General features: G+C 37.9%; 1 protein-coding gene across 3 annotated transcripts in view; it reads left to right on the top strand.

The window, feature by feature from the left end:
• The window catches only part of LOC110109768 (conserved oligomeric Golgi complex subunit 3), a 59,288-nt gene extending 34,667 nt beyond the window's left edge, over positions 1 to 24,621 (top strand). For all 3 annotated transcript variants that reach the window (XM_020840964.2, XM_028698603.1, XM_020840965.2), the window contains 9 exons: positions 1,274 to 1,390; positions 1,517 to 1,549; positions 6,059 to 6,145; positions 6,236 to 6,298; positions 9,125 to 9,241; positions 21,384 to 21,476; positions 23,002 to 23,127; positions 23,199 to 23,299; positions 24,111 to 24,621. In XM_020840964.2, coding sequence (XP_020696623.1) covers positions 1,274 to 1,390; positions 1,517 to 1,549; positions 6,059 to 6,145; positions 6,236 to 6,298; positions 9,125 to 9,241; positions 21,384 to 21,476; positions 23,002 to 23,127; positions 23,199 to 23,299; positions 24,111 to 24,240 — 867 coding nt within the window. In that variant the 3' untranslated portion in view covers positions 24,241 to 24,621. The remainder of the gene's footprint in view (positions 1 to 1,273; positions 1,391 to 1,516; positions 1,550 to 6,058; positions 6,146 to 6,235; positions 6,299 to 9,124; positions 9,242 to 21,383; positions 21,477 to 23,001; positions 23,128 to 23,198; positions 23,300 to 24,110) is intronic.
• The last annotated feature ends 1,118 nt before the right edge of the window (positions 24,622 to 25,739 follow it).

Below are 25,739 nucleotides of genomic sequence, written 5' to 3' on the forward strand. Positions count from 1 at the left end.
AAAAATATTTAAATTTGAAATTCAACCCATTAACCACTTAAAGCAAAATCCGTCCACCCTCCGCAACAGTTTGTCGGGTGGACAAATTAAAATTTACTCTAGCTCACAAAAGAGCCAAATGCCTAGTCGAAAATATTACTAGGATCCATTCTCAAACAATCTCTTGCCAGTAAGGACGTGGTACGTGTCCTCTAATCGGCAGTTTCGCCGCCAAATGGCACTGCAGGTAAACGGTTATGACCCGGGGCCCTCTGAACCGAGTGGTTTTGCTGCCAAATGGCACCACAGATAGCGGTTATGACCAGAGCCAATACGCTCCTTAGTGGCGTTAAATCCTTGAGATATGAATCAATAGGATATGATCGATAGGGCACAAAGCCCTCTGTTAGCTAAGGTGGATTCAAATTTGTCCCCTTAGGCAAATACCCACCCCGGTCTACAAGGTTCCCTTGGACGAAGCAACCCATGGCTGCCGACAAGGATCCTTCTGTCAGGTTGGGTCGACTACCTCCTCTGACTAAGTAGACCAGGGACCACGATGGCCCGGGACGACGGAACCATGGGATCTTGATCGGGTCTATCATCCATTCCCCCACCATCCGCTTTAAGTGCAAGATGGTGCAATTTCTATGTTTAAATATCAAATCTTTCGAACTAAATTCCAAATCCAAAAACCCAATTTTCAATACCCAAACCCGTGCTGCTACTATATGCCAGATAACATGTATCTCTATACGTATCTGATCGACGACTAGCCTTAATCGAAAGTTCTCTCTCGTTATCGGGAGGGGTAATTGACTATAGGGGCTTGCGCCTATAGGAAACCAGAACTCAGATCATAAAGTCCTCACAAAATGAGGGCGAAAGCTCTGGGTTGTGTCTTATCTACAAACCCATCTGCCTTCCAAAATTTACCTCGGAACTTAGTTCGTTAAAACTCCCTCGCGGAATAAGAAAAGCGAGTGGAGGCCGAGGCCGAATTTTCAGAGCCCACAGTATGCTAATATCTTCTCACACTGCTGAATTACAAGTTTTCTGAGAAAATATTTTTTTGATTAACCGGTGCTTGTATAGCATTATAATTGCTCTCTTTTTTTGGTATAAAATTTATATCTTTATCAAATTGAAAACAAGTTTCCTTTCAGAACTGCAAATGTTTGCAAGTTTGACTGCTGTAGATCTTTTAATTTACATATGTACTTGTATAGTTCAAGCTGACAATTGTATCTCGGCTAGGAAAATAAGGAGTCCAAATGCTTTGTTGAAACTGCAGGTCGATGATAACTCGACCATTTTTGGCACATGGTATCCATTGTTGGAGAAAACAGTGTCATGCCTATCAAAGTTATACCATTGCCTAGAACCTGGTATTTTTACAGGTTTAGCTCAGGTGAGTGTGTTTTTTTTTTTTTTTTTAAGTACGTTATGATTTTTTTTTTTAAGTACGTTATGATTTTGTTGCTGGAAAACGTTTGTAATGGAATTTAATTTACTGGTAACTTTATATGTTTCACAGGAAGCAGTAGAATTTTGTTCAATTTCCATACAGGTTAGTAATATTTTGTCATCTTTATTCTTGATTTTTGTCCTTTTAAAGTGCAAGGAATTTTCCTTAATTATTCGTTTGTAATTTAACAAACAACTTTCGGAGTTATCACATTATTCTACTTTATCAAATTGTTCAATAGGGGGTTAAATGCAACCAAACACCCACCTAAACTCTCGTCATCTTACTTTCTGTTGTTGTTATTAATGCTATGTTTAAATGGTGGTATGCCGAAACCAAAAAAATATAGCTTAATTTACATGTGTACAAGCTTTGCCAACAGGCCTCAAACTTTTTTTCAGCTTTGGTTATCATTATTTTGTTACTTTTCATTGGTTCGTAAATGTTGATGCATCTGTTTATCATCTTTTGCACATATTGGATCCTTTGCCATCAATTTCAAGTGATTCTTCCTTTCTAGGAGTCCTTAAAGTTTGTAAATATTGCTGTTAAAACATCATTAGGTCCGTTGTATTGTATGAATTTGATTGGTGTAACAAAGAAAGTGCTTAATGGAGAAGAAATTTTGAATATTGTACTTCCAAGATAGAAGGTATATGATGAAACAAGAGAGGATAGAAAGATTAATTTTCTTGAGAAGATAGGGGAACACATCTTTCGAGCGTGTGGAAATGGAAAATAAATCAGTAAAGACATGCCAAATGCAGGATCGCAAAGCATTGTTATGGCTTTATGAGTGAATTGATACTCCAGGATTAGGAAGTTAGCGCCGTAGACTTAGTTTGTTTATCCAAAGGCTTACCATTGATAGCACTGCACTATGAAAACGGATTCATAAAGCTAAACTGATCCTAGATTAGATTAAGTTATTGGCCAAATGAGAAGTTTCAAAATGGAAAATTTATTTTAGGAAAATAACTTAGGATTAGAATGGCTGTGTTATAGAAAATTCACAGCGATTGATATAGAATTTTGATGCCCTAGATTTTTACGAGGATCTAAGACAAATAATAAAAAAGAATATAGTAGACACTATAAATTTTATATTAAAAAAAATCAAAAAGGGCAAAACCACACTGTATGACCTAGATGAAATGATTCACTATGAAAATATGTTATAAGTATCCCCTTTTCCCCTCAATTGGAGAAGATGAGATTACTTATATAATATAAATTTGTATTTTTGTGAATGTGTTGATGAATGTTGAAGATGCAGCAGTTGGATGGTATTAGTTGGGTGATGATAATTGGATGAGCATGATAGGGTGATGATAAACCAACAATGATAGTCTAATGATGGCAGTCGGATAACGACAAATATTTTATTATTACTGGGTAATGGTGGTCAAATGTCGGCAGTTGAACGATGGCAAATAAACAATGGTAGTCAGACGACCGCGACGGTTAATGGTGATCATCGGTATTGATTGTTAAGTAGAGCTCTAAATTTTATTAGATCTCCAAGCTGTCTCCAAACTCAAGTTTAGGTTCCTTTCATGTAGAGAATGAGGGTCTATTTATATTATTTTGGGAGAAATATTTTGATAAATTTGACCATATTTCCATTACACTTCATTGAACATCTCATATTAAATCATTTGGTTAGAGATCATTCATTTAACATTTATGTTTCTTAATGACTTCATAATCTAATGATTCTAGGCTGTTTGATTCATCTCATTGAGCCACTTTATTTGATTATAAGCATTCAAAATTTGGAGATTGTTTGATCTCTCAATTAATGTTATGAAGTTTTTAACTATATTTCAATCGTGTAGTTTGGGCTCATTTGTACTCGAAATGTGTCACTTTTTGTGGTGTTGGATTCATCTTGTCAAAATGCTTAGCTTGACTTTAAGTTTGCTGTAAAATAAGAGTTTGAAATATTATAAATTTAATTAAAAAAAATTAAGGTTTGTGTTAATCAAAATTTCTTAAGAAATTATTTCTCTCTATTTATGGATGACAATTACCATGTCATCCGAAAATGCATATTTAGTCTTAAAAAAATCTATAATTTTGAAAAAATTACTATGCACGACCACTTCTTGGGCGTCAACATGGTCCTCTCCTCAGGACTGTGAATCAAATAAATTCTCCAAAATTATAATTTCAACATTTATTTAAGTCAACACATGAATTGGAGGAAAAATTTTGCTCGGAATACTTCAAATTTGTTTGATCGTAAAGGTTATGTTGGACTTCAAAAATGTCAAAATTGAACCAAAAAATATCATAAAAATGGTGGAATAGACACATTTGAGCCCAAGATCAAACAGGAATGGATCGTGCCAGCCGGTGTTGACTACATCATCCACCATATGTCGGACCAAGGAAGTTACCCGGATAGACACGAGTTGATATTGTGACATGTATCATCACCGGTGATGTTTTAATGATTCTTCATGAAAAATTACGCTTTCCAAACAATTTGGTCGCTATATTTCTTGGGGCTTAGAGGTGAGGGCCACAGCCCTTTGGATTTAAAGTTAGAATTCGTATTGATCTATGAATCTTGATGCATATGGCTGGCTAATATAGTAGGTTGGTGTTAGACCGGTCCAGCCGGTCCGCACGGGACCGGCAGTTCGCCATTGAGGCGGGATCTTCGCCTCATGCGGAGATCGAGCGGCCCGTCCGCCCCCGTAGAGCCGTTTAGGAAGTTTTTTTTGAGCGTTTTGAGAGGGAAATTTGAACGTAGGGACTGTTTAGGGAATTCCTTTTGATTTGTATGCATTAAATAGTTGATTTTGCTAGGGTTTGAGTATCTTGAATTTGGCTGAAATTTGAGATCACCTAGATTTAGATTTTCTTTGGGCTCTTGGCGTTGCCAGAGATTTCGGAGAGATCGATCCTCCTCTCGAATTGAGGATCAATTGTATCTTGCTCTTTTATTCATCGTCTAAGTGGAATACAAGTCTTTTCTTGAGTTTTCTCTCGTATTTTCCCGGACAAGTGCTGTTTTCCTGCTGTAAACAGCAGAAATCTGCTGTTTTCCTGCTGTGGGCAGCCATTTGGCTGCTGTTTGTTCGCCGATTTGGGTTAGGTTTGCTTGCGAACTCAAGTACTATCTCAGGGTTACCTGCGAACTCAAGTATTTCCTATCAAATTGGTATCAGAGCATCGATTTGGGACCACCGGTGGCTGAAATTCTGAAATTTCAACAAGTTTATCTTTTTCGGAAGAAGATTTTTTGGGATCCGTTAGAAGAACGATGGATGGAAAGAAGGTGGACATCTTGGAAGGCGAAGTCGGTCAATTGAAAATCGATTTGGAGGAAAGATTTTTTTTATTTTCAAAATCAAATCACCACCAACAATGAAAGGTTGGAGGGAAAATTCACAGCCATGGAAGAAATGATGAAGAAATTACTTGAGATGAAGACTAATCCGACGTCGTCGGAAGCAAGAGAGACTACCGGAGACCACGGCGTAGGAGGAAATCCGAACCTGCTTAGGGGGAGGAGGAATCCGGATGTAGAGATCCTTGAGGGAGAAGACGACATGCCACCTCTAGAGCCACTTTCTAGGGAGGAGATGAGCATGGGAAATGATCGCTGTGGCAGATTATCGGGATCGGTTTGAGTACTTGGCTAGCAGATTGGATCACATTTCAGAGTCAGCCTTAGAAGGGAACTTCATGTAGGGGCTGAAACCAGAGATCCGAACAGCAGTTAGGGTACTGGAGCCGAGGAACCTGGGAAAGGCTATGGAGCTGGCGCAGTTGGTAGAAGATCAGAAGAAAGCAGAAAGAGGGGCTCGAGGAACTGCTCATGAGGCTCTAACGGGACGACAACCACTCTTCTAGCACCCAAGGAGCCTGCATCAGGCAACAGTAATGAGACCACCCGAGAGAAGACAATAGGAGGAGGGGGAAAATTTCAAGAGGCTGATAGAGAAGGAGGTGCAGGATAAGAGGACAAAGGGGTTTGAGTATGCATTAAATAGTTTTGAGAGGGAAATTTGAACGTAGGGACTGTTTAGGGAATTCCTTTTGATTTGTATGCATTAAATAGTTGATTTTGCTAGGGTTTGAGTATCTTGAATTTGGCTGAAATTTGAAATCTCTTAGATTTAGGTTTTCTTTGGGCTCTAGCGGCGTCTAGAGATTTGGGAGAGATCGATCCTCCTCTCGAATTGAGGATCAATTGTATATTGCTATTTTATTCATCGACTAGTGGAATACAAGCTTTTCTTTGAGTTTTCTCTCAGATTTTTTTGTGTTTTTGCTGTTTTTCTGCTGTGGACAGCAGATTTACTGTTGTTTGCTCTTCGTTTGGTGTTAGGATTGCTTGAGAACTAAAGTTTACCCTTAGGGTTACTTGTGAACTCAAGTATTTCCTATCAGTTGGCTGGACAATGTTGATGCATCTCTTTGATCAAAAGTGCTAAAAACACTATGTGCGTTTATAATTTTGCTACCCTGAGTATAGCTTAATTTCCAAGTCATTTGATAGTCTAAAAACCCATTTTCTGTTATTTTATTATAGCTTTATGGCTCTTTTCCTTGTATGATTCATCCAACCTTTTTGCTTTCAAAATATATCCACAGAATGGAAGCAAAATCATAACAAAAAAGTCTTCTCCAATGGATGGGCAGCTTTTTCTTATCAAGCACCTCCTTATTTTAAGGGAACAGGTTTGTCACGCTGTATGCCTGCCTTGTACTTGATGTGTCATTTGGATTTTGGGCTGTTTTTTTGGCTACTAAAAATGTTATGCTTTCCAGATCGCGCCTTTTGATATTGAGTTTTCTGTTATTCACAAGGAGTTGGATTTCTCTCATTTGCTGGTCAGTGCTAATTGAAAATTTCTTTGCGTTTTCATGTTTTCATCTTGATAACATTCTTTCCATGAGTACGTACAATGCAGACTTGTATCACGTATGCAATTATGATTATTCTTCTTTTTGCCTTATGCTTTCAACAAATACTTTTTGAATTGGCTGTAATTTCTTTTTTTGAACTACATGTGCGGGTTGATTTTTCCAATAGTGCAATTAGCATTTATATGGAAAAGCTCATAAAATAATGGATTATTTATGCTACATGAAACAATTGTAGATTTTTTTCACTTAAAAGTAAACCATGAAATGAGACTTTCAATTTTGAATTGCACCGAAATTTTTCTTTTGACATACTTGCATTTGGTCACATGAATAGATTTGTTAAGCCAGGCTCCTCTCCATGTAGCCATTGAATGCTAGCATGTTTATAAAAGAAAATGAATATGGGGATCTACATACATGTGATAAAATTCTTAGCTATTTACATAGCTAACACCTAAGCTTCTATATTTGCTTATATATCATATTAATTTCAAAATCTTATTAAAGCATATGCATGATAATATTCATTTTTATGTTATTTAAATATTTGAATATTATAAAAGTAAATATCAAGATTTAGGTGTTAAATATATAAATACAAAAGAATTTTATGATATGTATGTAAATCCCCCTATAAAAATTTGTCGTCAAATGAGTTTACTTGAAATGGTTATGAGGTGCTAGCCTCATTGGTATAATCTAAGATTTGGATTCCTCCACCCTTCAATCTAAAATGGGTAGTGTAACTGATGCTGGACGAGTAGACACTTTTTTCTAGAATTGTGGCCATAATTATAATTCTTTGTGCTTCCTTTGCTACTATTTAATTTTACCATGTCGCTGCATGTTTGTTGCTGAACTATATACTTAGGGGTGAAGACAGAAAATTTTTTATATGGGGGCACAAATTAATATTAGTCATTAAATTACTCTCGAAATACCATTTTTTTCAGTGTAATCGTAGATCATTAAACATGTTTTAAATGAAAAATTATTAAAAATACATCCAAAATCATATGCATTCCCATTAAAAACGAATATATATCACTCTCTATCTTAATATTTATTAAAAAATTAATATTTCTCCCATGGTTATTAATGAATTGAGTTCAAATAAATTGTTTTTATACCTTAGATTATTTTATTTGAATTAATTAAATTAAGTCTTAATTTTGAACTATTTATAGATTAATTAAATTTAAATTCGTATAAGATCAAAATCTACCTAATTTTAAATTATTGTTTATTAATTCTAAATTAATTTGACATAATGATTGACATTTAGTAAAGAAAATTATGAATAATACAAAATTATAAAGTTAATATAATTAAACTAATTAATTAACTTACTGAGATTTATTAAAAAAATTTATCAATTCCCCCCCCCAAAAAAAAAAGGGCGGGATAGAGAGAGAGAGGGTGGGGTGGGTGAGAGATAAAGAAGAGAGAGGGGAGAGACAATGAAGAGAGAGAGAGAGCACGCTGCCAACAACATCTGCAAAAAAAAATTCAACTGGGTGGAGGTGGAGCCAAAGAGGGGGCTGATTAGTTTTATAAATTAAATTTAATCGTGTGTATATATATATATATATATATATAATTTAAAAATTGACTTATTTTTAATTATTGAGCCAATGGGACCTGTACCCCAAGGGCCCCCACTGTAGATCCACCCCTGTATATACTATTTTGTTTGTTTCAGGGGTGATGATTGTGGCATCGGTGTCATGAATCTTGAGGGCATGCAGTGGAGAAAAACAATAGATTGGTACAACTGGCTGGTACTGTTTTTGGGATTTCTATTTCTCGAATTTTTTGCTAGTATGCGCAAATTATGTTCACAAGGGATTGCTTTATGCGGCAGTTTGAAGTTTTTAATTTTTTGATGAGGTTTAAATGTGAACTTGTTTGTTATCTTGAATCAGATTGAACTATCTTGTAATGTAGGCTTAAGAGTAAATATATATGTGCTCAAGCATGTAATCACAAATTTTGATCAAGTAAAATAATTTTCTTCTGCTTTTTAATCTTTTGTATGCAACTTGAATGTGTGATTCCTTTTAGTGATGTATAACTGAGATCGCCAAATTTTGTGAGAGCTCTTCTCCTTCCATTGTCATAAGATTTGGATTTTTTTTTTCCTTCGGTAACTACTTTGTTTGATCCAAATTCTTTCACCTAACTTGTTAGGGTTCTTGATTTTATTCAGATTTGACACAGGTGGAATTCTAATTGTGGTAATGAAATTAAAATTGCTTTCTTATTTTGCTTTATTTAAATTTCACACAAATAAGTTTGGATTTATTTGATCTTTATATTATCTTTTGAGTTTTAATTCTTGTATTTACTGTTTGTATTTAAAAAAGACAAGTTGTTGGTTTATTCAGTGGTTTATGATTGATGAATCTTAAGCTTATTTGTTTGATCTAAATGCACAGTATCATTCTTGCTGTTTTAGAAAATCCTAATCCTGACCGTCTTGCATCAGTAACATAGCTTATGCTTAGTGTTGAAGAAAATTATTGGCTATGACAAGTGCATTTGGTGTCTGTATTATTTCTTTTTGGAAGAGTGGACTGGGGAGGGATGTTTGATAATGCATACATTTAATTAGTATAACTACCTTAAGATGTCAGATATTTATTTAGTTATAAGTATGTTCTAACACTTGGCTTCCTGTACTTCCTTTAGCTGACAAATTTCAACAGCGGCTTTTTTTCCCTTATATTTCTGCATAGTTTGCTTTAATGATTTTGTTTACTAATATTGTATTTGTTTGTTATTTTATAGGAACATTTGAGAAGGATTCTGAGAGGTCAGGCTTCTCTGTTTGACTGGTCAAGATCAACTTCTTTTGCTATGACCTTAACTCCTCGAATTCTCGAAAGTCAGATAGATGCTAAAAAGGTAATCTATGAATTATTTTATCCAAATTAGCTTTTATTAACCATTTCACATAAAATCCTTTGGTGTGTTTATCAAGAATTGTGAGACAGCTACTCAGCACTTGTCTTTTGGTGAATGATTTCTTATTATTGTATTTATTGTCAGAATAAGAACATCCTTATACTCCATAAAATAGTGCTAGTAGATTGAGGTCTCATATATTTTTCATGTTTGGTGAGGCATAAGGTTCTTAAAAATAGGAATCAACACTTCTTCTCCACTCATCTATAATCTTTTTAGTCTTCAAAATAATAGTGAAAAGTTAATGTGTCATACTTCAAAACTATGGGTGAGAGTTATTTGAGCATATGTTACGTCATGATACTAATGTTTCTCAAGATCTATTTGGATTCATGCTGGGTAGGTCTACTATGGAAGTTATACATTTATTAAGAGGCTTGATGGAAAAGTATAGACAAATTAAAGAGGAACTACATATGATATTTTTTTATTTAGAGAAAGCATATTATAATGTTTCAAGAGAAGTGCTCTTGAAAGTATTAGAAAAGAAAGGAGTTAATAATGCTTATATTTGAGTCATTAAATATATAGGAGTTGTTACTTGTGTTCAAACGTAAGGTGGTTTGACCAAGTATTTTCCTATTTTAATTAGATTACTGATAGGAAACACTTGTATTCACAAGTATTCATAGCCAAAATCAGTAAACCGCAGCAATCTTATTGCTGTCCACTGCAGGAAACAGCCAATAAACAGATAAAAACAGGAGAAATACACTAGAAATCTAAGAGAAAACAAAATAGATCTCTTGTATTTCAAAAGTGGGTGCAAGACAACAAAGAAAGATACAATTTTCTTTCAATTCGAGAGGAAGGAAATACTCTCCACAATCTCTGGCAACGCCAAGAGCCCAAGGACAAAACCTAGATCTCAAAAATAGATTCAAATTCAAGATAACCTTAATCCTCTCATTAATCCCTAATTAAAGCTAAAGGAATCATACAAATTCCCTAAACATCCCCCTAATTCAAATTTTCCCTCCTAAAAATTGATTTAGCCCCAATTGGGGCCCACAACGAGTTCCGCCCCCCTGGCTTCTCTCTGTTCCGTCGAGCATACACTTGGACCGGTCCAGCTGGCCCCTCCTGGACCGGCATATCAGTACTCCCCTCCCAAAAACTCACCTTGTCCCCAAGGTGGAAAGAAGGAAACTGCTGCTTCACAATCTCATAGGGCTCCCAGGTAGCCTCGTAGTCGGGAAGATCTTTCCATCTGATTAACACTTCCTTGGTTCCTTTCTTATTAACTCTTACTCCTTCCAGCTCCATGGGTTCCATGACCACCTCCAAATCCTCTGTCAATGATGCTGGTAGCTCGGCACTTGCTGCATGCTCCCCAATCGCTCTCCTCAACTATGACACATGAAACACCGGGTGTATGGTGCCGGACGGGGGTAACTTCAGACGATACGCAACTGCCCCAATCCTCCCAATGACCTCATAGGGGCCAAAATACCTCGGAGCCAATTTCTTGTTCCTCCTGTTTGCCACTGATTTCTGCCTGTAGGGTCTTAACTTCAGAAATACCTTCTCCCCCACTTCAAATTGTATGTCTCTCCTGTGTGTATCTGCTCGCTTCTTCATGATTTGTTGTGCCCTTCCCAAGTGCTTCTTTAACTCCTCCAACACCTGGTCTCTTTCTTCTAAGTATTGTTCTACCACAGAGATCGGTGTGTTTCCCCTCCCATATTGCACTAAGTGTGGGGGGTCTCTTCCATAGAGCACATTAAAAGGGGTCATTTGGGATGCAGAATGGTACGAAGTATTATACCAATACTCCGCTCACGGTAACCATTTCGCCCATTTTCATGGTGTTTCAGAAGCAAAACACCTCAGATAAGTTTCCAAGCTTCGGTTTACCACCTCCGTCTGTCCGTTTGTCTGTGGATGGTATGCGGTACTCCTCTTGAGGACAGTGTCCTGCATCCTGAAAAACTCTCTCCAAAACTGACTCAAGAACACATTGTCTCTATCAGACACAATTGACTCAGGAATCCCGTGTAATCTAACCACTTCTCTGATGAAAGCGGCTGCCACTGTTACCACGGTGTAAGGATGTCGTAAGAGGATGAAATGTGCATACTTACTAAGTCGGTCCACCACTACCAAGTTGATTGTGAATCCCTCTGAGCAGGGTAATCCGTTGATGAAGTCCATGGACACTTCTTCCCAAACTCTGTTTGGCAGTGCCAATGGCTAGAGTAACCCTCCTGGGGCCATGGCCATGTATTTATTGCGCTGACATACCTCACATTTTGCCACCATCTCCTCCACATTCTTATACATTCCCTTCCATTAAAGCTCCGATGCCAACCTCCTATATGTCTTATGTACGCCAGAGTGTCCCCCAACTGCACTGCCATAAAATTCCTGCAATAGGTGAGGAATATGGACGGAGGTTCGAGGTATCACAAATCTCCCTTGATGTAGCAACCTCTCTCCCTCCAAATAATAGCCCGAATGGCTACTACTATCCTTCTTTAACTCTTCACTGATCTTCTTCCGCTCTTCATTTTGCATGCTCTCTTCCTTGATGCCCCCCCAGTCAACCATCAAAGGTAGTGACACTGTCAGGTCTTGAAGTTCCCCCATGCATCTGGATAAGGCGTCAGCCGCCTTATTTTCTACCACTGGCCGGTACTGTATCTCAAAATCATAGCCCAAGAGCTTTGACGGCCACCTCTGATGTTCCTCGGTCACCATCCTTTTCTCCAACAGGTATTTTAGACTTCTCTGATCCGTGCGAACGATAAAATGTCTACCCAGTAGATAAGGCCGCCATTTCTGAATGACCAAGACTATGGCCATCAGTTCTCTCTCATACACTGACTTCAACCGAGCTCTAGTCGATAGTACCTGACTGAAGTAGGCTATGGGTCTGTGATTCTGCATCAACACTACCCCCAGTCCATATCCCGATGCATCTGTGTCCACTATAAAGGTCTGGTTGAAATCGGGAAGGGCCGATACTGGAATTGTCGTCATAGCCTTCTTCAACCTCTCAAAGGCCTGGGTTGCTACCTCCCCCCATGAAAAATTATCCTTCTTCAGCTGCTCCATTAACGGCCAAGCGATGGAACTGTACCCCTTCACAAACCTCCGATAGTATCCTCTCAGTCCCAAGAAACCCCTCAACCCCTTGATGTTCTTGGGCTTGGGCCATTTCTGCATTGCTTCAATCTTCGAATGGTCGGCTGCCACTCCCTCTGGAGATACTACATGTCCCAAATATTCCACCCTCGACTGGGCAAAATTGCACTTCTTTAAGTTTGCTTTCAGTTGATGTGTCTGTAGAATCCCCAAAACCTCCTTCAGATGTTTCAAATGTTCCTCCTCGGTTTGGCTGTACACCAATATGTCATCAAAGAAGACTAGCAAAAACTTCCTCAGGTGCTGCCGGAACACCCGATTTATCAAGGACTGAAAGGTAGCAGGGGCGTTAGTGAGCCCAAATGGCATCACCAATAACTCATAGTGCCCCTCGTGTGTTCTGAAAGTCGTCTTCTGAATGTCCTCTTCCTTCATTCTGATTTGGTGATAGCCCGACTTCAGGTCCATCTTTGAAAACACAACTGCTCCATGCAGCTCATCTAATAACTCATCGATCACTGGAATGGGGAATTTGTCCGGTACCGTCTCCTTGTTCAGGGCCCTGTAATCCACGCAAAACTTCCAGCTCACATCCTTCTTTTTGACAAGTAAGACTGGACTGGAGAAAGGACTCACGCTAGGTCTGACGATCCCTGCTTCCAACATCTCTTTGATCAGCTTCTCAATTTCATCTTTCTGAATCTGGGGGTAGCGGTATGGTCGAACACTGATCGGTGATACTCCCTCTTTCAAAAGAATGGCGTGCTCCTACTCTCTAGGTGGTGGCAATCCCTGGGGTGGCTGGAACACCTCCATGTATTGTTGTATGAGCGGTTGCATCACCTGTGGAATGTCTCCTTCTTCCCCCACACTGACCCTCTCCAAACGTTGCAGCTCCACCAAAAATCTCCCTCCCACCTCCTATATGGATTTGATCATGGATTTGAGAGATACGACTGCCCTTGACAGCCCTGCATTCCCCTGGATCACCTTCCTCTGCCCTTCTATTATTAGTTCCATCCTCAGAGCATCCTAGTTGACCTTAGTCTCCCTCAAAGTCTGTTGCCATTTCATCCTCAGGATGACATATGTACTTCCCAATTCTAAGGGGAGAAAATCCTCCATTACCTATAGCCCTTGGATAGTCAGGATCACTCCCCTGCAAACTCCTCGCCCCATCTCCACCTTCCCCGTGCCCATCATCACCCCATAGCCTCCGGTATCGACTAGCTCCATCCCCAACTGATCAACGATCTGGGCAAAAATGAAATTGTGGGTTGCCCCACTATCGATCAACACCAACACTTCACGATCAGCTATCTCTCCTCTTACTTTCATACTGTGACTCGGAGTGAATCCCACTACTGAGTTCAGAGAGATTTCTGCAACATCCAGATGCAGCTTCTCCTCCCCTTCTAACCCGCTCCCACCTCCCTCCTCGTCTTCCTCGTCTTCGCAAACGAGAAGAATCTGAAGAGTTCGGTCCTTGCACCTATGTCCGGGCATGTACTTCTCATCACATCGGAAACATAACCCCTTTGACCTCTTCTCCTGCATCTCCTTCTCAGTCAACCGTTTGAATTGTCCCCCGTTGCCCCCTCCTCTAGTCCTATCCTTTGGTGCTTTCTTCAGACTCCCTGAGGCTCCCCTCTTTGAAGGCAAGAGGGTAGTAGTCATCCTGTACAACCCCCTTGAATAGTATCCCCGAAATCCTCTTTTAGATCTCTTCTGATCCTCCACCAACTATGCTAGCTCCATTGCCTTCCTTAGGTTCCTCGGCTCCAATACTCTGACAATTGTTCGTATCTCTGGTTTAAGCCCCTTCATGAAGTTCCCCTTCAGGGCCGGCTCCGAGATGTGATTCAATCGGCTAGCTAAGTACTCGAATCTGTCTCGATAATCTGTCACCGTCCCCTCCTGAGTCAGCGCAAAGAACTGCTCATAGAAGTCTCCTCCCCCATCGGCTTGGAAATGCTCTAATAAGCAGTCCTTGAACTCCCTCCAGCTTCGGCTAGGCTCCCTCTTGTCACGCCACTGATACCATGACAAAGCTTTTCCTTCCAGACACAATCCTGCAGTCGTCAGCTTCTCATCCTCTGTCAACCCGTTAACAACAAAGTAGCGCTCCACCTTGTAGATCCAGCCGTGGTCGTCTTCCCCCTCGAAAACAGTCATATTCAATTTCCTTACCTTGGGATCTCCCCCATTTCGCCGGTATCCTCCATAGCCTCCCATTCCTCTCAAAGGAGGCGCTCCCCAGTTGTTTCGATCGTCCCTCCGACGATTGTATCCCAAACCACCATCGTATTCCCCTCTTCTCCCCTCAACATCAGCACCTCGACGCTGAAATTCCTCTCTTCTCCCGCCAAAATCAGCACCCCTTCTGTCATATCCCATACTCATCTCTTCCCTAGACAGAGGCTCTAGAGGAGGCATGTCGTTCTCTCCCTATAGGATCTCCACCTCCGAATTTCTCCTCCCCCGCAAAGGATTCGGATTTCCTCCCATGCCATGGCCGTCGGTGGTCTCTCTTACTTCTGATGTTGCCGGATTAGTCTCATTTCAAGTAATTTATTTATCATTTCTTCCATCACGGTGAACTTCCCCTCCAACCTTTTATTGTTGGAGGTGATTTGATTTTGAAAGTCGAAGAATCTTTCCTCCAAATCGGATTTCAATTGTTCGACTTCGCCTTCCAAGACGTCTACCTTCTTTCCGGCCATCGTTCTTCCCAACGGATCTCCAAAAAACCACTTCTGAAACCCGAAAGCTTGCTGAAAAATAGGGATTTCAGCCGCCTAAGGTCCCCAATCGATGCTCTGATACCAATTTGATAGGAAACACTTGTATTCACAAGTATTCATAGCCAAAATCAGTAAACCGCAGCAATCTTATTGCTGTCCACAGCAGGAAACAACCAAGAAACAGATAAAAATAGGAGAAATACACTAGAAATCTGAGAGAAAACAAAGCAAATCTCTTGTATTTCAAAAGTGGATGCAAGACAACAATGAAAGATACAATTTTCCTTCAATTCGAGAGAGAGGAAGGAAATACTCCCCACAATCTCCGGCAACGCTGATGTAAACAAATTAGAGCAAAGCACAAAGAGAGATCAACAAAGAGAATCAAATCTTACTTTTTAAAATTAAGACATAACTTAGAGAACAAAATAAGTTGGGGAAAACAACTAACTTCAGAAAAAAGGAAAGAGGCAACTTCCAACGACTAAAACAAAAGAAGACCAACAAAGAAACAATATTTTTAACAAAAAAAACTATCCTCAAAACAAAAGAAGACCAAAATAGTTTTATTATCATATTGCCAAGGACGCCCCAAAAGTATATGGCAAACTTCTAAAGGTACAACATCGCAAACAATTTGATCCTTGTACGCTCCTCCAATTGTCAAATTAATGGTGCATTGCTTCGTTATTGGAACCTCACCTCCTTCCTTAAACCACGATATTTTGTATGATTTGACAAGAGGTTTTGTTTTCAATTTGAGCTTTTCAACCATGTGTTGTGACACAAAATTTTCTGAACTCCCACTATCAATCATTAAAGTGCAAATTTTCCCTTCAACCGTGCAAGTTGTTCTAAAAATGTTTCTTCTTAGCCACTTATCACCTTTTTCTTTTTGAGCAGTTAAAACTTGTCGAATTACTAGCAAAGGTTCTCCTTCGTCTCCTTCCAAATCAAAATTTTCCATTTCAGCTTCATTATCAGATTCTGGTTCATTTTCTTCTTCTTCACTTTTATTTTCATTTTCTATCAAATTATTTCGAGGAGGATTATTTTTTCTGCAAGTAGCCGACAAATGACCATAAAGACCACATTTGAAACAAGGCCCAATCAGTTTAGGTTGTTCAGTAGGTTTAGAGCCCATTAGCCCTTTACCCTTATCCAGATTTTGACTTTCATAAGTTTTGACCTTAGTTCCCGACGTCCCAACAGAAGATTGAGTTTGGATTTTCACCCCACCAGTTTGTCTTCGCTTATATGTTTCAATGACTTTGCTACTTCCCCTTTGATGTTGTTTCTCAATTTTTAAAGCCATGCGATAAGCCTCATCTAGTTTAATGACATGATGCAAGTTTAATTGATCCTGAATTGTCCACTTAAGTCCATTAAGATATCTTGTTACCGTTTTTTCTTCAGATTCATCTAAATCATTCCTAGCTTGCAACTTAAAAAAGTTTTCAGTGTATTCTTCCACAGTTTGAGTTCCTTGACGCAGATTATTAAATTCTTGAAAAAGAGTTCTTGAATGATCAGAAGGCAGAAATTTCCCTTTCATTTTTTCTTTCATTCTTTCCCAGTTTTGAATTTTTTCTTTACCTCGCCTTACTCTATTGTTTTGCAAATTTTTCCACCATGTTAAAGCATGTCCCGTTAATTTTAAGCTTGCAAATTTGACTTTTCGATTTTCTGGTATTTCTTTCCACTCAAAAAATTGATCCATTTTCTCAACCCATTCGAGGAATTGTTCAGGTTGTAATTTTCCTTCGAAATTATGAACATCGATTTTAATCCCATGATCCCAGTTTCTTTGACGCCTATTTTGATTCCTAGGACCCTCATCCTCGCTTTCAGAAGATATGACATTAGGATTAACATTAGCTTGATTGACATTCAGATTAGCGATTGCTTCAGCCATTGTATTGATTTGTTGTTGCAAATTATTTAATTGTTGTAAGAGTTGTTGCAAATCCCCTTGATTATTAGCCATAGGACGCAAAGCAAAGACACACAAAAAGCACAGCACCCGAAGAGGCACAACACACCCGAAGCAGCAGCTGCCCGTGAGAGACATTTCCAGAGAAGAAAAAGGCTGCAGCAACTCAATTTCAAGAAGAATGTGAAAGATCAAGTTCCACCCACCAAATCTTGCTCCCAACCTTAATTTTATGGCAAGACATCAGCTCATAATGAGTTACTTCTCCACTAGATATTAATGAGCTGGCACAACTAAAGTTTTAACTACTTAAGCTCAAACCGAAACAGCCAATGCCTTCATGAAACCAACAAACATCCAAAGGACAAATGGACCCCCCAAGCCGGCAAACCCAAGGAAGCAAAATCCAAACCTCTTCCTACCATGATCATTGGATTTACCACCATCATTGGATAGCATAAAAACAAAAAAAAATATAAAATATAACTAATATTGTTCATAACAAAAAATTAAGCAAAAATCTAAATGCATCAAACGCCAAGAGCCCAAGAACAAAACCTAGATCTCAAAAATAGATTCAAATTCAAGATAACCCTAATCCTTTCATTACTCCCTAATTAAAGCAAAAGGAATCATACAAATTCCCTAAACACCCCTCTAATTCAAATTTCCCTCCTAAAAATTGATTTAACACCAATTGGGGCCCACAAGGAGTTCCGCCCCCATGGTTTCTCTCTGTTCCACCGAGCATACACCTGGACCGGTCCAGGCTGGACCGATCCAGCCGGCCCCTCCTGGGCCGGCATATCAATTACATCAAGGATTAGCTTTAAGCCCATATTTTTTTGTTTTAGTCATGGATGTTCTTACTAGACATTTACAAGAGGATGCTCTCTGGTGTATGCTTTTTATTGATGATATTATTCTTGTTGATAAGTCTAGAGAGGGAGTTGAAAGAAATCTTGAGATATGGATGTCAACCTTAAAGTCTAAAGGTTTTCGTTTAAGTAGATCTAAAACCAAATATATGGAGTGTAATTTTAGTAGTAATAGATATAGTGGTGGGATTGTGACTTTGAGCGATCAAATCATTAATAAGAGTACGTGTTTTAGGTATCTTGGGTCTGTTGTTCAAAGTGATGGTGAAATAAATGGGGATATTATTACTAGAATTCAAGTTGGATGGTTGAAGTGGAGGAATGCCTCAGATATGTTGTGTGATCGAAAAATACCCGTCAAACTTAAGGGAAAATTCTATAAGATGGTGGTAAAACTTACAATACTTTATGGCGTAAAATGTTGGTCATTAAAAGAGAATCATTAAGTTAAGTGTGCATAGATGAGGATGCTCAAATGGATGAGTGGCTTCACTCTTAGAGACAGAATGTGAAACATGTACCTGAAAAGGTTGGAATAGCTCCAGTGGTAGATAAGATTAAATAGATTCTTCTAAGATGATTTGGACTCATAAAACGTCGGCCTTCCGATAACCCAGTTAGGAGAGTAAATATATCGAATTTGGCCTATGTTAAGAAAGGTAGAGGTAGACCTAAAAAGACTTGTCTAGAAAATATTAGAAATGACCTTTTTTATTAAATTAAAATTAAAATTTGACTCTTAACATGATACAATTGAGAAAAAAGATTAATGTAGCTGATCTAACCTAGTGAGATAAAGGCTTGCTGCTATTGTTGTTGATGGTGGTAGTGAGACATAAAGTTGTTAAAAGTGCGGACTATTTTCTAAAGGTTCCGTGGTCAGATAAATTAAATTACATTGTTATTGTGTGTAGAAAGACTAAGCTTAAATGTTTTATCACTTCATGGATTTCAACCATTCGCACTTTTCATGTTGTTGTAACCCTGATTAGGTATCCGGTATCCATCAGCTACTTCATGCAAAAAAGATTAAAAAAAAAAAGGTAAATTGTGATTTACCCCTTGTTGACAGTTATTTATTTTTGTAGTCATTTGAGTAGTTTATATTATATTTTGGTCCTACCCCAATTTTAAGATTTGAAATTTTATTATTTAACTCTTTGTGGTTATCAAATATACTCTTGTTTTCCTCCTCACATTGATGTGAATCAATGTAGGAATTGCATTTGGAAAGTTAACATGAAAGTTATTCGAAGCGTTGTCAAAACAAATTTTATTACCAATAAAATAAAGGATTAAATCGTTCTAGGTAATTAACTTGCTTAGGCGAAGATTTGCTTTGAGATAACCAAACAATTCATAACACTCCCAAAATAAAAAGGTCTACTTAATTGCTCATAACAAAAATCCCACAATTAGTAATGAAGAATTTCACCTTGAGTACCCTCTCTCTCTCGTTCACTCTTGGGCTTTTAGCGGAGAAACAAGAACCACACGAAGATGGAGAGCACCACTACGAAAAGGGAGACGAAAGACTTCGTTACCGAAGAGGTTGTCGCCGGAGGAGGTGGTGGTGGATGGCGTCCGATGATCGTCCAAGTGTAGTCACGAAACTGTCGGTCGAAGATGCTTGCGAGAATCGGAATGACTCGCTCCAAGTACTCTTCAATTGTGGCGTCGTCCTCAAACCCGACGTCAAAGCACGGAGATCGTAGGATATCAATGCTCCCGTCGGCGTGGAATACTAATCCCCACTCAAGCTCCGGATCCGCCATTCAACATCGAGGAAGGGCGGGAAGAAGACAAGGGAAGGAGGGTGGAGCCGTGAGCTAGGGGAAGACCAAGAGAAAATATGAATTTGAATTTCAGTTTTTCTTTGGTTGGAGGGAGGGATTAATTGTAATTGAAACCTCCCAAAATTTGAATTAAAAGGGGCGGGTATTAGTGGAGAATTAAGAGGGGAATTAGTGGTTGCTTATGTGGCAAGTAGAGAGAGAATAGGTGAGGTGTTGGGGGCCGGCCATGCAAAGGAAAAATAAGGGGAAAATTTCATAAGTAGTGGGCCCCATGTAATTAATTAAAATCTGAGATTTTAATTTCAGATTTCAATCAATTGGGGAAGTTACAAATAAGAGAGAGAGGGAAAATTTGAATTTGAATCCAGGTAATTACTCCTCAATCAATTGCTCACTAATTTGAGGAGCCAAATTAGGAAGGAATTAATGGGGGTTTAATGGCTGAATTCAAACTTCTCACAGCAAGGAATCTGGTGGGATTAGCCCAGGAGAAGGGGAGATCGGGCTGCTGGGTGAGGGAGGAGAGGGGCGGCGGCTGGGCAGGGGTCGGCGGCTGGTTTAGCCGGCGGCAAGGGGGAGACGGGCAGGGGAAGTCTGCGGGTTCAGGGGGATTTGGGAGGGGCGGCTGCAGAGAAAATAGAGAGGGAGGAGGGGCGGGTTCGAGTGAGTGAAATGGGGTGGGGAGGAAGGGAAAACAGTGAATAACACAAGATAAAACCAAGAGCTCACCGTGGTGGGCTGTTGGGTACTTCGGGTGGAGCCTCTCCAATGCCTCATCTCTTTCTCTCAAGCTCTCAAGCAAGAAGACAAAGGAAAAATCTCAGAATTTTATTAATCAAGCATTAACCTCATACAATAAGAGGAGATCCCTTTATAAAGATCTCAAAGCATGAAACTAAAAGACTCACATGCCCCTTGGGCTACAAGAAACACTACGCCTTCATAAGGGCGAAATCGTCACTAGTACATGAAATAAAAGATACATAAAATAAGATAACATAAAAAAGACATGACAACTTCAAAAATATAAACTCCCGATCGTAGCCGTCGATCTACGATTCCTTCGCCGATAAACCTGCCTAAAATGTCTGTCGATGACCTCATCACACATGCTAGCCATTAGTTCTTCCTTTTGTTCGCTGATTATTCACACGCTTCCTTGCACATCTCCCTCAATCTAGTTGTTGCCTAGAAGCATCTAGTTAATACTTCTCTAAATGTACTTATTAATGTATGCTTGGTAATAATTAGATTAGATACAATTTTCCTATAATCAAATTGAGCGAATTTATTAGTTATTTGGTAAAAATTAGATCAGTTTTCCATTTAACAGCTGCTACTAGCTGAAAAAAATCAGGCTGAGGGAGTAGATTATAGAAATGAATATATAGAAAAAATAATATTTAGCGCAACAAGTACAAATAGGTATTGCTTATAAAAAAGAAGGAACTTAAAAATATATGAAAGTTAACGATCTTTAGATGAATTTGCCCAAAAGTAAAATATTCCCAAATTTCAGATAGTTTTACTTTTCCATTTGTATCCAGAAAGTTTTTTTGACATGACATCGATTGTCTATTTAGAATTCATGAAGTTCCTGACTGCTTTGCTGCTTCATCTGATTAATTGGAATTCATTTTGCAGGAGTTAGAGAAAAGTCTCAAAACTACATGTGAGGATTTCATAATGTCTGTCACGAAGCTGATTGTTGACCCCATGCTTTCCTTTGTTACAAAGGTAATTAAAACATTACTCAAGGAGGTACAGAATTGCCTGACTGAGGTTTTGAAAAATGAACAAATAAGCAGCGTATTCTAAACAACCGTGCCATTCTGTAAATGTAGAGTGGAACTACAATGTGACTTATTTTTTCTTCAATTCAAATGCAATTGTGATAGGAAACACTTGTAGATCTTAAGTATTTCCTATCAACTATGATGCACCGACACGGACACGGCGACACGGACACGACACGACACGGACACGGGACACGTCATTTTTTTAAAATATAGGACACGGGTGCAGCTTGGACACGGCATAATAATTTTTTAATATAATATATAGAAATTAAGGTGACATTATATTAAAAATGACAAGCAATAATAAATCAATTTCATGATAACTTGTTTAGCTTATAGCATAAAGATGTTTAGTACAAAATGTCTAGTACAACCACAAAAATTTATCAGGCGTTGAGAGTCAAGCGTCGATGTCATTTATCAGTCACTGAGAGAGGAGATGAAAATATCTTCACTGCCAAAAAGAAATGAAAATGAGAATATTCGATGATTGGGAATTAAGTGACGTTGATTTTGTGTTGTGGATAGGAAATAAGAAATTTAGTTTAAATCCCGCAAATTACAAGACATTATTTTTTAAAAAAAATTCATAAAATATTTAAGATACACCTGTCGGACACGTGTGTCCAATTTGCATTTAATATTTTTTAATTGGACACGTTTTCGGCGTGTCCGACACGTGTCGGAGGAGTGTCGAACGAGTGTCGTGTCGTACACGGTGTCGGCACTGCACGCCTCTTTGAGGAGAAGTGTCGGTGCATCATAGCCTATCAATCTTCGGGAAGCAGTGAGAATTCTCCACAAAATCCACACAAAACCACGAAAACAGTAGATAATTTGTATTATTTGATGAAAGGGAAATGGAAAATATCAAGATACAATTGATCCTCTATTCGAGAGGAGGATCGATCTCTCCCAAATCTCTAGATGCCACTAGAGCCCAAAGAAGCCTAAACCTAAGAGATATCAAATTTCAGCCAAATTCAAGATGCCCTAACCCTAGGAAAACCCTAAAAATCCTTCCTAAAATGTTTGGTTGGCTCTTGCGATCTGAATGACTACCGAAGAGGGGAAATCTTCAGCCTCTGTTGTGCTGGGTCTAACAAATTGCTTGTCCAATGGCATGTCCTTTTTAATTATTATTAGCCAAAACATGTTCTATTATTTTATAGCCATCGATAGCATTAGAGAATTTAAGGAAGTTGTTGATTTTTTTTTTTTTTTATGAAGGAAAGTTCGTTAGGCTTTGTTAATTCTACCTTTCTTTTAAAAGGAAAAGTTGGCTATTAGTTTTGATTGAGCTCTCTTGGGCCTTGTAACGTCTGATCATGATTCAATTATTTAACCTCGCTAATATGTGTTAGGTTGTCTATTTAGTACCTTTTTCAAAAAGTTGAAAGTTTAATCTCTGTTCACAAAATGTAAATGAACACTTACTGAGCACTACGTGATTTTTCTTTCAGGTGACAGCAGTGAAAGCTGTGCTGTCTTCAGGTGCTCAGGATAAGAAAGAGGATTCTGTTTTGGCAAAACCACTGCGTTCTTACGCATTTGCTGCTCCTGAGAGGATCGTCGAACTAACTCAAAAGGCAAGAAAACATGCTTACAATTTCTTCATTGCTTAGAATAAATCCTAAACTTTTGTTGTTTTTTGTAATAGGTTGGTGACAATCTTCAGCAAGAATTACCAAAAGTAATGGCAAAAATGAAGCTCTATTTGCAGAACCCAACAACCAGGATGATTTTATTTAAACCAATAAAGTAAGGAGACATTTCTTCTTATACTGTTCATTGAAATTTTAGGTGTCGTTTGGTTCTTCTTCTTCTTTTGTAAAAGATAGTTTTAGAAACAATGGTTGAGGGAATAGAGTTTTTTAACAGAGAAGCAAAATATCAAAAAGTTTCTCAAAATAGTAGAAAAATGAAGTTTCCTAAAAAGTATTTCTATAGAAGCGTTACATCCAACAACGACAAAAAAAAAAATTTCCGTTTCTAATAAGAAAAAGCAAAAAACACCTGAACAAACGAGGCCTTAATGATTCTAATTGGACCTTTCATTCATCATACTCCATTCGATGCTATATACCTCTTATAATAAACCACGACAATCATAATGGCCAAATACAAGAAATGAGCATAATAACTTGAATAAACTAAAATCCAAAAGAAGATTAGTCAAAGCTGGATGAACTGGCCAAATCTAAGTCCTGAGTGCACCATGCTTGCTCTATTATTAGTAAAATATAGTGGTAAAACATAAATATAGTTTTACAGTTATGGGATGCAATGATATATTCTGCATCACTGCCAGTATTATTTAATAGAGAAAAAGTTGCCTGAAAAATGTTAAATTTATGTTGAGATGAATGTTATACAAATTTTCTTTATATAATACTAATAATTTTGAAGCAAGTTAAATATTTTCAAGGCCCATTCTGATCAAAATTGTTTCATAATACTCTGACATAATTTATTTTTTATATCATCATCCCAGGCTATTTTTTCAGTTTTCAATCATGAATACTTGAATATTTTAGATTGCCTGCTGATGCTTATGGTGACCTTGCTGCAGAACAAATATTGTGGAAGCTCATGTTCAATTTCAGTCGCTGATCAGGTCTGAATACTCACCTGAAGAAATGCAAAATTTTGGCTTGGTTTCCATCCAACATCTTCAATCTCAGATTGACAACCTTCTCTAGGAGAAATTATTCTGTGCGAACACCGGAAGGTCCAAAGGCCAATCAGAACACGCCACATCATCTGGTACCCAGCAGTACACAGTACCGGTACCGAGGAAAAAAATGGCATTACTCGTTCTGATTTGACCTCTAGATGGCGTCCGGTGTCCGCACAAAATAATTTATCCTTATGTAGACACATAAAACACATTCCCCACAGCACCAAATTTTCCTACAGGCTCATGTTGTAATTCATTTGCACTATTTTTACACTTGTTCGACAATTTTAGAAAGATATATCCATGTTTTGGTTTCATTTTCTTCTAACTTTGTAAATTTTTCCATCTTCTGTAAATAGGAGGGAGAGTTGATTACTATATTGAGTATGTTTACTTCCTGAGATCCTTTTGAGTTTTATCTAGCTAGCTTCAATTGCCCAAAGGTAAATTGTTTATTCCATGCAGTTAAGTAGTGGTGATATTGAGTCAGAAAGAGTTGGTATGAGTTTTAGTTGGAAACTGATTCAAGCCAAGTAATTAATTTGTGAATATTTTGTCTTTTTAGTTGAATTAAACTAATTTCAAGCGAGTCATTATTTAGTTTAAACAAATTTATTTGAATTAAGTCAATTAAGATATGAGTTTTGTGCTTTAGAATAATAATAGCTTAAATATCTGTTTAAGATGACCATTGTTTTTTAAATAATTTTAAATATGAAGGAATGAGAAATGAATCACATAATTTTTTTTTTTGGAGGGTCAAATCCATCCGAAATTGTTTGAGGCAATTGTTGCCATGAAGTAGTTGGAAATTTGTTGAACTTGTCTTGAGATGAGTGTGATATGTAAATAATTTGTATTGCAATCAGCATAAAGTATAAAAACAACAACATCAAGCTTTTATCTCATTACATGGGGTTGATTATATAAATTCTTTTTCTCCATCGTGTCCATTTAAGAGTTAATTTTTCATTTAAATTTAATAAAGAAATGTCATTCTAATATTTTATAATCAAGTATTTTTTGGTTTACCTACCTCTACCTTTCTTAACATAAGCTAAATCTAATATATAGCTATTGCTAGTCAGTTTATGGGAAGGCCGTCATTTTATGTAACTAAACCATCTAAGGCGACTCTCTAATCTTATCTTCTATTGGAGCTACTTCAACCTTTTCACGTATATGCTTGTTTCATGTCATGTCTCTAATAGTAAAACCACTCATCTGTCTAAACATCCTTAGCTTTGCAATTCTTAATATTATGCTTCTTTTTTAATGGCTAACATTCTTCATCATAAAGCATTGTAGGTCTCACCAACCACTATCTTATAGAATTTGTTCTTGAGTTTGAGGGGGATTTTTTTATCACACAATAAGCTCTATGTATTCTTCCACTTCAGTCATCTAATTTATTTCACCATCACCTTGAATGATAAACATAAGATATCTAAAACATGTACTCTTTATTAATGACTTGATAACCCAAAGTCACAATCCCCCTAGTAAATTTATTCATACTAA

This window comes from Dendrobium catenatum, unplaced genomic scaffold (assembly GCF_001605985.2).
Source record: "Dendrobium catenatum unplaced genomic scaffold, ASM160598v2 fragScaff_scaffold_1116, whole genome shotgun sequence".
Taxonomy (NCBI): domain Eukaryota; kingdom Viridiplantae; phylum Streptophyta; class Magnoliopsida; order Asparagales; family Orchidaceae; genus Dendrobium; species Dendrobium catenatum.